General features: G+C 41.0%; 1 protein-coding gene across 1 annotated transcript; it reads right to left on the bottom strand.

Annotated features, from left to right (window-relative positions):
- Window positions 1-6,010: 6,010 nt before the first annotated feature.
- Window positions 6,011-10,524, bottom strand: tyrobp (transmembrane immune signaling adaptor TYROBP). The gene is made up of 5 exons (XM_055904019.1): window positions 10,281-10,524; window positions 7,455-7,475; window positions 7,145-7,291; window positions 6,973-7,037; window positions 6,011-6,828 (listed from the first exon to the last, which is right to left on the bottom strand). The coding sequence occupies exons 1-5, from the start codon at window positions 10,324-10,326 to the stop codon at window positions 6,772-6,774; spliced, it is 336 nt and encodes a 111-aa protein (XP_055759994.1). The 5' UTR covers window positions 10,327-10,524; the 3' UTR covers window positions 6,011-6,771.
- Between the last annotated feature and the right edge of the window lie 1,724 nt (window positions 10,525-12,248).

The following is a 12,248-nucleotide window of genomic DNA, read 5'->3' as shown; positions in this document are numbered from 1 at the left end:
AGGAAGACCACCAAAAATTATGACATTTTCATCCCTAACTACAACATTTTCAGACAAGATAGAACGGCCAAAGGGGGCGGTGTTGCAATCTACTGCAAAGACAGCCTGCAGAGTTCTGTCCTACTATCCAGGTCTGTTCCCAAACAATTTGAACTTCTACTTTTAAAAATCCACCTCTCTAAAAACAAGTCTCTCACCGTGGCCGCCTGCTATAGACCACCCTCTGCCCCCAGCTGTGCTCTGGACACCATATGTGACCTGATTTCCCCCCATCTATCTTCAGAGCTCGTGCTGCTAGGCGACCTAAACTGGAACATGCTTAACACCCCAGCCATCCTACAATCTAAGCTTGATGCCCTCAATCTCACACAAATTATCAATGAACCCACCAGGTACCACCCCAAAGCCGTCAACACGGGCACCCTCATAGATATCATCCTAACCAACCTGCCCTCTGAATACACCTCTGCTGTTTTCAACCAAGATCTTAGAGATCACTGCCTCATTGCCTGCATCCGTAATGGGTCAGCGGTCAAACGACCTCCACTCATCACTGTCAAACGCTCCCTGAAACACTTCAGCGAGCAGGCCTTTCTAATCGACCTGGCCGGGGTATCCTGGAAGGATATTGATCTCATCCCGTCAGTAGAGGATGCCTGGTTATTTTTTTTTAAATGCCTTCCTCACCATCTTAAATAAGCATGCCCCCTTTAGAAATTTAGAACCAGGAACAAATATAGCCCTTGGTTCTCTCCAGACCTGACTGCCCTTAACCAACACAAAAACATCCTATGGCGTTCTGCATTAGCATCGAACAGCCCCCGTGATATGCAACTTTTCAGGGAAGCTAGAAACCAATATACACAGGCAGTTAGAAAAGCCAAGGCTAGCTTTTTCAAGCAGAAATTTGCTTTCTGCAACACAAACTCAAAAAAGTTCTGGGACACTGTAAAGTCCATGGAGAATAAGAACATCTCCTCCCTGCTGCCCACTGCACTGAAGATAGGAAACACTGTCACCACCGACAAATCCACTATAATTGAGAATTTCAATAAGCATTTTTCTACGGCTGGCCATGCTTTCCATCTGGCTACCCCTACCCCGGTCAACAGCACTGCACCCCCCACAGCTACTCGCCCAAACCTTCCCCATTTCTCCTTCTCCCAAATCCAGTCAGCTGATGTTCTGAAAAAGCGGCAAAATCTGGACCCCTACAAATCAGCCGGGCTAGATAATCTGGACCCTTTCTTTCTAAAATTATCTGCTGAAATTGTTGCCACCCCTATTACTAGCCTGTTCAACCTCTCTTTCGTATCGTCTGAGATTCCCAAAGATTGGAAAGCAGCTGCGGTCATCCCCCTCTTCAAAGGGGGGGGACACTCTTGACCCAAACTGCTACAGACCTATATCTATCCTACCCTGCCTTTCTACGGTCTTCGAAAGACAAGTCAACAAACAGATTACAGTCCATTTCAAATCCCACCATACCTTCTCCGCTATGCAATCTGGTTTCAGAGCTGGTCATGGGTGCACCTCAGCCACGCTCAAGGTCCTAAATGATATCTTAACCGCCATCGATAAGAAACAATACTCTACAGCCGTATTCATTGACCTGGCCAAGGCTTTCGACTCTGTCAATCACCACATCCTCATCGGCAGACTCGACAGCCTTGGTTTCTCAAATGATTGCCTCGCCTGGTTCACCAACTACTTCTCTGATAGAGTTCAGTGTGTCAAATCGGAGGGCCTGTTGTCCGGGCCTCTGGCAGTCTCTATGGGGGTGCCACAGGGTTCAATTCTTGGACCGACTCTCTTCTCTGTATACATCAATGATGTCGCTCTTGCTGCTGGTGAGTCTCTGATCCACCTCTACGCAGACGACACCATTCTGTATACTTCTGGCCCTTCTTTGGACACTGTGTTAACTAAACTCCAGGCAAGCTTCAATGCCATACAACTCTCCTTCCGTGGCCTCCAATTGCTCTTAAATACAAGTAAAACTAAATGCATGCTCTTCAAACGATCGCTGCCTGCACCTGCCCGCCTGTCCAACATCACTACTCTGGACAGCTCTGACTTAGAATATGTGGACAACTACAAATACCTAGATGTCTGGTTAGACTGTTAACTCTCCTTCCAGACTCACATCAAACATCTCCAATCCAAAGTTAAATCTAGAATTGGCTTCCTATTCCGCAACAAAGCATCCTTCACTCATGCTGCCAAACATACCCTTGTAAAACTGACCATCCTACCAATCCTCGACTTCGGTGATGTCATTTACAAAATAGCCTCCAATACCCTACTCAATAAATTGGATGCAGTCTATCACAGTGCCATCCGCTTTGTCACCAAAGCCCCATATACTACCCACCACTGCGACCTGTACACTCTCGTTGGCTGGCCCTCGCTTCATACTCGTCGCCAAACCCACTGGCTCCAGGTCATCTACAAGACCCTGCTAGGTAAAGTTCCCCCTTATCTCAGCTCGCTGGTCACCATAGCAGCACCCACCTGTAGCACGCGCTCCAGCAGGTATATCTCTCTGGTTACCCCCAAAACCAATTTCTCCTTTGGCCGCCTCTCCTTCCAGTTCTCTGCTGCCAATGACTGGAACGAACTACAAAAATCTCTGAAACTGGAAACCCTCTGAAATCTCCCCCACTAGCTTTAAGCACCAGCTGTCAGAGTAGCTCATAGATTACTACACCTGTACATAGCCCATCTATAATTTAGCCCAAACAACTACCTCTTTCCCTACTGTATTTATTTATTTATTTATTTTGCTCCTTTGCACCCCATTATTTCTATCTCTACTTTGCACATTCTTCCACTGCAAATCAACCATTCCAGTGTTTTACTTGCTATATTGTATTTACTTCGCCACCATTGCCTTTTTTTGCCTTCACCTCCCTTATCTCACCTCACTTGCTCACATTGTATATAGACTTATTCTTCTACTGTATTATTGACTGTATGTTTGTTTTACTCCCTGTGTAACTCTGTGTTGTTGTATGTGTCGAACTGCTTTGCTTTATCTTGGCCGGGTCGCAATTGTAAATGAGAACGTGTTCTCAACTTGCCTACCTGGTTAAATAAAGGTGAAATAATAAAATAAATAAATAAATAAGAGGAGACAGAGTGAATCAGGCCTTCATGGTCGAATTGCTGCAAAGAAACCACTACTATAGGACACCAATAATAAGAAGAGACTTGCTTGGGCCAAGAAACACGAGCAATGGACATTAGATCGGTGGAAATCTGTCCTTTGGCCTGATGAGTCCAAATTTGAGATTATTAGTTCCAACCATCAAGTCTTTGTGAGATACAGAGGTGAAGGTGAACAGATGATCTCTGCATGTGTGGTTCCCATCGTGAAGCGTGGAGGAGGTGTGATGGTGTGGGGGTGCTTTGCTGGTGACACTAGCAGTGATTTATTTAGAATTCAAGGCACACTTAACCAGCATGGCGACCACAGCATTCTGCAGCAATACGGCATCCCATCTGGTTTGGGCTTAGTGGGACTATCATTTTTTTTCCAACAGGACAATGACTCAAAACACACCTCCAGGCTGTGTAAGGTCTATTTGACCAAGGAGAGTGATGGAGTGCTGCATCAGATGATCTGACCTACACAATCACCCGACCTCAACCCAATTGAGATCGTTTGGGATGAGTTGGACCACAGAGTGAAGGAAAAGCAGCCAACAAGTGCTCAGAATATGTGGGAACTCCTTCAAGACAGTTGGAAAAGGATTCCCCATAAAGCCGGTTGAGAGAATACCAAGAGTGTTCAAAGCTGTCATCAAGGCAAAGGGTGGCTACTTTGAAGAATATAAAATATAACATATATTTTTATTTGTTTAACACTTTTTTGGTTACTACATGATTCCATATGTGTTAATTCATAGTGTTGATGTCTTCACTATTATTCTAGAATGTAGAAAATAGTTTAAAAAAACAACAACACTTGAATGAGCACTGTAGGTGTGTCCAGACTTTTGACGGGTACTGTTTAACAGCCTAGAGGTAGGTAAATGGTGGTTTCTTCCCTGTCTTCTCTCTGGCGTTGTTGATAATGAGGCCAAACAATAGTCTATTTATAGTCTAAAACTCCAAGGACCGCCTCTTGAACAGTGGAACCCAGAACAATATGTGGCCACTACTGTATGTATTTGTATTTTCATTAGGCTACAGACTACAAATAACTACACCACATACAGTAGTCACAGGCCTATTAGGCTACAGGCCTACTGAAGGAGTATTGTTGTTTGTTCCTGAACTGGCCAAATGGCTGAGCTATCCTTCAGCTATCCTCCAGCACCACAAGTTGGTTGAACTTTATTAACATAATTGTGCGATCCTGGCGCTGTCCTTTCAACACCACGAAGGGTGCCCATCAAAATCTGTTGCCTACACCTAATGGTCATTTTCATCACTTATTATTCTTATTATTACAAATAGAAGATTATTACTTATCAAAACGGTGCTTGTTTAGTAGTTAGATCAATGCTGAATCATTGTCTAGATCACATAATTATGAATTCTCATTTTACATAACAGAACAGAATATAATACTATAGCATAGTAGGCCTATATCGTTACTGTTACATCAAAAACACCGCCGCATCTCTAATGAGATGTTAGGATGGTTAGCCTGAGCTGAATAGTCCCCCAAAAATGATAATGTGTCAAAATTCAACAGAGTTCGTCACTAGGCAGGATATATACTTTGAAACAAAATACAAGAAAGGCTAATAGTTTGTTAGCACCATCTGCTCTAATTCACTTAGAAACAGTAATTCAAGAAGATATAAATGCATACTCCCATGAAACTGATTATAATCAATCAAATGATTGGCATGCAGAAGCAGTTTGGACTTTTCACCGGTAAAACATGAATAATTATCATTCACGATTGACAGTGATGATGGCCTATTTTGAAATTAGGTAGCCTAAACTACACAAAATGTCTGGGCATAGCCAGATGTTGCAATTGGAGGATGCATTTTATGCATATTCTAAAATTATAGGCTATTCCATTGGCTACATCTGTCAGTACAAACTTTGATTGATGAAAACATATTATTTTTGTGCTCCCTCACCTAACAAAATAGCACTACACCACTGGTTAAGATTAGGGTTATTATTTAGGTTAAAGGGTTAAGGTTAGGGTTAGGGTTAGGGGAAGGGTTAGCTAACATGTTTTAAATAGTTGCAAAGTAACTAAAAGGTAGTAAGTAGTCGCAAAGTTGCTAATTAGCTAAAATGCTAAAGTTGCTAGACATTTGCGTTATACTTTTGTAACCATACCACACTTAACATACTAATTTCAGTGTCCCAGATTTTTGTTTACTATGTGGTGTCTAGTCTATGAGACCAGCCCGGTCTATTAATCTATTAAGTGAAACTTTACTCCCGTTCCAGTGACTGCTCAGTCAAATGTGGCAGCGCAATCAATTTCCAGCTGCTGACACGCGATCCATTGTTTACAACTCACCAACCCTACAGCAAGGGCAAAAAACTGTGGTGTCTTTGTTTTGATTAGATATGCTACTTTATTATACTGTACAACCTACCTCAATATGTCAGTGTTAGAAAGATGCAATTCATTCAAGATGTAAACACATCTGAAGTAGGTCTAGAAATGTTGGGAAAGGATTTTCATTAATCAAAACGTTTTGTTAATGTTTATTTTAGATATGGAGACATATTTTAGTTGTGAATAAAAACGTTGAACAATGTATTTGATATGTAACTACCTAACCAATACAATAAACAGCACTGAGCTCCTAAATCTTAAAAACAATCTACAATCTACTGCAAAGATAGCCTGCAGAGTTCTGTCCTACTATCCAGGTCTGTTTTTTTGAGAAACACATCCTATTATGGTTGACACCTAACAGCTAAGTCCACACGTCGGCCAGGCTAACACATTCCAAGCATAGGCAATTATTAATATTCATATTCATTTCTTATGATTTTCAAAGAGGATGTAGAGACTCCCCCCCCCCCCCCCCCCACACACATTATTATAAATGAACCACAACCCTGGTGTTTATAGTGAGTAAGGGACTCCAGCTTATGACTAACAGGGAGCAGACAGAAACTCAACTTAAAATATCTCTGGGAAGTTTTGCATCCCAGTTGACTAATAGTTTTTCAGATCATATGACTAATATTAATAATAGGCAATATCAGTGGAGGCTGCTGAGGGGAGGACGGCTCATAATGATGGCTGGAAAGGAGCGAATGGAATGTCATCAAACCCATAGAAACCATGTGTTTGATACCATTCCACCTACCCGGCTTCAGCCTTTACCATGAGCCAGTCCTCCCCAATTAAGGTGCCACCAACATCATGTGGGCAATATTAATGGGGCTTCCATGAACTGTTTCTGGCAATATACAAATTATGTACTTATGAAACATAGAATAAAATAACCCCATTAATATACAGAAATTACTTAATTAAGTCAAAATAACAGATATATAATGAAATACATTGCATGTAAATCATTGAAAACAACACTATAAAAGGTAGCCTATTAAACAAACATTAACAGGTCAATTTATGTCAAATATATACAATATCTCTTGAATGTGTCTAATGCTATTCTATTAATTGTACAATTAGACATACACACAAAAGTTGAAAGATAACAGTAAGGAGATGAGTATAAATATAAATCCCAGATGTGCAAAGTTCAGTCCTTGTCAGATTTAAGCACCAGGCAGCAAAATACATGCAGTCCGTCCAAAAAAGTAGTCTCATTTCTGAAACTGTTGGAGATCACTGTACACGTCTGACTGAATTCCATGCAGCTCCTACAACAGTAAAGGCAAAAATAAAACAATTCAACAGGGAAGGAATCATAAGTGGATCAAACCAGACATAAACAGTTACTCTATATGAATGTATATTCTGTATGCTTTGAGGACTGTGCTCTACTATGGTTAGTGCCTCAGTACCTGGTAGGGAGACTCTGTGATTTCTACTGTCTTCCTTTTTGATGCTGTGAGTGTTTTCCCTTTACCTGAGGAGAGGTGACAAACAGGAGGGATTAGGGATGGGTGGAGGATGCAAGCAAGCACACACACACACACACACACACACAGTCACACACACACACACACCCCTCACCCTCCAGTCTGGATTCCTGTTGACTCCTCTTCTTCCGGAAGGTAGCAAAACAGAACACGGCGAGAGCGATGAGGAGGGTCAGGATGATGTCACAGGCGATGATGCCCACCACTGCCCCCACATCTATCTGATAGCAGTGGCCACAGTCTGGAGAGAGCATTCTGATTACTAACCATAGTCAAAACATGGGTTGTGGCACAAGAGTTTTGGGAAATAGGATGAGTTGAAATAGTATAAAGAGTGGTTAAAGTTAAGCACCTGCTCTCAATTATTACAAAAATCGATAGTGGTATCAACAGCAGCCAAATACCTTGTTCTCCTTCGGCAGGACCTGAAAAAAAAGAAAGATCAAGGATCAAGAAAGAAAATAGCAATATAAGTGAAGGGAGTGGTAATTCACTTCCAAAGCAGATAACAGAACATGTACTGTATAATATCTATATAATATCTCTTGAATGACTCCAATGCAGGTGAAAAAAACTGTAATAAGGACACTTCTTTTTTTTGGGTACATTTCTTGTAAATTCACTCCCAAATTCACAACCAATTCACCCCCAACTCGCACAAACAAACACTTCAAAAAGTCACACATAGACTCTATTTCAACCATCATTTTTATTTGTTTGGTAAAACTAGTTCTAACACTAGATATGTGTCCTTTAGAAAAGTGCTCCTATGTGTCCTTTAGAAAATATTTACTACTGACTTATTTACTGAACCTTTATTTTATCAGAGAGTCATACTGAAACTAAATGAGCCATGAATTAGAGATGAGCCATGAATTATATAAATTACATAAACTACAGAAAATACACACATCAAAATATAAACACAAAACACAAGCAGAAATAAAAACACAGTTATAAAAAACAAACACAATCAGTTATAAGGTCCTCAATCAACTTTCTGAATTGCCCTAGAGGCACCAGAACATCACATTTAATTAAGAACATTCTGAAGATTGTTCCACAAATAACGAGCAAGAAAACTAAAATCTGATTTACCTAACTCAGTAGAGACCAAAGGAATTAGGAGTTAGCCATCCCTGAGACAGGGTGTGGTAACTTCTATGTCTAAAGTTGAGTAAGTATGTTTGGTACAGTGGGACTTTTTGTCAAAGGGCTTTATAAATGAAACATAGCAATGTTTCAACCTACGTGACATCAGACCATCTACCAACTTTCCAGTAGAGAATGCCATCATTTGTACAAAAATTCTCGCCAGTAATAAAGCGCAGTACACTATGATAAACTGCATCTAATGGCTTTAATGAAGTGGCAGCTGTGTTCGTATAGTCACCATAGTCTAGGACCGATAGCAACGTCAACTGAATAATCTGCTTTCTACTATTTAGCGAGAGGCAGGACCTATTTCTATAGAAGAAGCCTATTTCTATCCTCAGCTTCTTAACTATACTGAACAAAAATGTATATGCAACATGTAAAGTGTTGGTCCAATGTTTCATGAACTGAAATAGAAGATCCCAAAAATGTTCCATACGCACAGAAAAGCTTATTTTTCTGAAATGTGGTGCAAAAATGTGTTTACATCCCTGTGAGTGAGCATTTCTCCGATCCAAGATAATTGATCCACCTGACAGGTGTGGAAGAAGCTGGTTAACAACATGATCATTACACAGGTGCAACTTGTACTGGAGATAATAAAAGGCCTCTCTAAAGTGTGCGGTTTTGTCACAGATGTCTCAAGTTTTGAGGGAGAATGCAATTAGCATGCTGACTGCAGGAATGTCCACCAGAGCTGTTGCCAGATAATTGTATGTTAATTTCTCTACCATAAGCCACCTCCAACATCGTTTTATAGAATTTGGCAGTACGTCCAACCGGCCTCAAAACAGAAGACCACGTGTAACCACACCAACCCAGGACCTCCACATTTGGCTTCTTCACCGACGGGATTGTCTGAGACCAGACACCCAGACAGCTGATGAAACGGAGGAGTATTTTGGTCTGTAATAAAGCCCTTTTGTGGGGAAAAACGAATTCTGATTAGCTGGGCCTGGCTCCCCAGTGGATGGACCTGGCTCAGAAATGGTTGGGCTTATGCCCTCCCAGGCCCACCCATGGCCGAGTCCCTGCCCAGGCAAGTGAAATCCATAGATTAGAGCCTAATGAATTTATTTCAGTTGACTGATTTCCTTATATGAACTGTAACTCAGTAAAATTGTTGAAATTGTTGCATGTTGCTTTTATATTTTTCTTCAGTATAACTCATCAATATGCTTTTTAAAAGACTGCTTTTCATCTATCAGATGCCCAGATATTTGTAAGCACGGACACAATCAATATGGAAACCATCCAAAGTAGATTATGCTTAAATCATCAGACTTACTTTTATTCACTCCAGAGAACAACATATACTTAGTTTTACCTGCATTCAGTACTAATTTCAGGTCAATAAAGCTTTTATGTTATCCAATGAAGGCAGACTGTAGTTCAGATAGAGCCTGGTCAACCGTGGGGGCAATAGCATACACAACAGTATCATCGGCATACAAGTGCAGGTTACAATCTTTTACAGACAATTAGGTATTGTTAATGTAAACTGTAAAAAGTACAGGACCTGGAATCGACCCTTACGGGACACCTTTCATAATATCCAGGAAGCCTGATTTAACACCATCAGTAGATACACATTGAGTTATATCGGTCAAGTGATTATTAAAGGGATTACATGCAGCCTGGTCTCGGGCCAATTGAAGAAAGACTGAATTAGCAGTGAGTGATCAACAGTATCAAAAGCCTTTGACAGGTCAATGAAGAGGGCAGCAGAATGTTGCCTTTTATCCATACAGTAAACCACATGACTATGGATGCCTCTTTAAAGACTCTGACTTCCCTACCACTGTCCTGTTATTCCTATGATGCACAATATGTTGCGTAGAGAAACTCTATTATCAGTATGATCACAATTTAAAAACAGGTCAACTCAGTTACTTGAGAACGTAACGGTTAAACATGTCAGCTAACTATTTACTAACCTTAAGCCTTATCCTAACCTTAAACGTACCTCTTACCCTAACCCTTATTCTTAACCTAACCCTAACCGTAACTTTAGCATGCAGTTACTTATCAACAGATAGTTTGTTGATAATATGACCACATGTAGAGCTACTTACCAAACATTCCTTTCAGGGGAGCCACGATACAGAGGGCCTTGCCCATTTTCAGCCTGGTCCTACTAAGGAGACTAGAGGAGAGGAGAGGTCTAAGGTTCCGGGTCCCTGGTACTTTGTCCAAGGTAATCTGTCCCCAATGACTCTGTGGTAGAGCTAGCAAAACAGACAAGGTAATATGTAAACCGTAGGAGTGCTAGAGACAGTGGTCTGTGTGTCCTGTAACTGTGTGTCCGTGTGTGCGAGAGCAAAGGAGGAGCAGACTGACAAGGAAGCCAGTGAGAGAGTTTCTGTTTCTGCCCCGTGATGTCATGTCCACATGAGTGTTGAACTCTACACACGTCAGCTCACACAGATTGATAACATATATGTCGTTTTGAGAACAGAAGACATTGTCAGTGGCTCAAATATTAAAAACTTTTCTCCCCCAATATAACTTTTTCACCCTCTTGACATATTTCTAATAATTTAGATTCATACTTAAAGCAGCAATCAGCAGTTGAAACAATACCAACATGTTTTCCCTGCCCCTGTTTCAGGGAAAAGCTGGGATGTGGCTGGAGAAATGTAACCATTCTCAAATTCATAGACATTGCTATGGATGCAAGGACTGACTAGCCATGATATCAACATTATAGTTTTGACCATGTTGAGGCTATACAGTGTTATATTAGTAGCAGCTACTGTTACTGTATTGTAATGTATACCAACATTGTCTTCATATACAATGCTGGTATAGTTTGCCATTTCTGGGGGCCAGTGAGGCAGGCGTGTGTCTAAACCCATTTCTTAAAAATACAAACAGAACTTCCCTTCCCTGATTGGTAGGTCAGGCCAATACCAGAGAAGTCAGGGAGTGGTTTTACTTCTGACTTTTAGTGGTTAGACTCACACCAGCTCAGGAAATGACCTAGCCTATCAACATGAGGACCCTCGACACACTATACACCTCATACACTACTGTGATGGGTCAACTGAACACTGTGTGACCTTCACGTTTCGGGTTTTATCAGTGACTCAATAACAGTTCAAATCATAATGTAGAAAACAGAGACATATTTTAGACAAATATTGACATGCATCATAGACATTTATTTGTCACCCTACAGTGTTATCTGACAGATCAAGAACCCAGATCTCAGCAGACAGTGTCGTCCTCTTCTGCTAATTGTGGATGAGGGATGTCAGCTCTGCTATTTGTTTCTGACAAAGGCCTTGCTTGTTACCATGGCGCCCACACTCGACCTTTTCCGCTCAGCGTCCTGCAGATTGGCAGTTTTTTTATTCTTTCTAACATGACCTGTGGTTTTCTGTAGGTTGTGGTTACCAACACCTGAGAGCAGCTCTAGCCAAGCCTGATTCTCTCAACCTCGAGTTCATCTGAAATGATAGCTTACCCTGTCGGCACAATAAGCACCTCCCTACATTAGGGACATAAGCTAGCCTATCTATAAAAGATACAGTGGATGGAAATCAACAGTCAACTCAGTTCACATTTCAGAGTGTACCACAGAGACAAACATCATACACTGTCATACCAGGGGCAGTGGGTTGACCATGGCACTTCACGTTCAAAGTGCTTTCATCTCAGAGTTGAGTAGGTAAACTAATATAGGCCTACACACTGGACATTCATAAAAACAATTTCTATGGTGCTGGTCAAAAAGGTTCTCAGGCAACAACATTGCTATTTTAGGGTGAGGGATGTAGGGAAATTCCATGTACACTCATTCACATGCAGTGCCTTCGGAGAGTACTCAGACCCCTTAACTTTTCCCACATTTTGTTACACTCCTTATTCTAAAATAGATTTTTAAAATTAAAACCTCAGCAATCTACACACACTAGTGCATAATGTCAAAGCAAAAACAGGTTTTTAGAAATATTAGCAAATTTATTAACAATAAAAAAAGAATCCTTATTTACATAAGGATTCAGACCCTTTCCTATGAGTCTCGAAATTGAGCTCAG

The sequence above is a fragment of the Salvelinus fontinalis genome, chromosome 38 (assembly GCF_029448725.1).
Source record: "Salvelinus fontinalis isolate EN_2023a chromosome 38, ASM2944872v1, whole genome shotgun sequence".
In the NCBI taxonomy this organism is placed as follows: Eukaryota; Metazoa; Chordata; class Actinopteri; order Salmoniformes; family Salmonidae; genus Salvelinus; species Salvelinus fontinalis.
This window is presented reverse-complemented; position numbering and strand designations above follow the sequence as displayed.

Coding starts and splice junctions, on each gene's coding strand:
- tyrobp (XM_055904019.1), bottom strand. CDS start 10,326: ATGGGCAAGGCCCTCTGTATCGTGGCTCCCCTGAAAGGAATGTTTG. Junction 7,292..7,454: donor TCCTGCCGAAGGAGAACAAG/GTATTTGGCTGC, acceptor TGCTCTCTCCAG/ACTGTGGCCACTGCTATCAG. Junction 7,038..7,144: donor ACAGGAATCCAGACTGGAGG/GTGAGGGGTGTG, acceptor ACCTCTCCTCAG/GTAAAGGGAAAACACTCACA.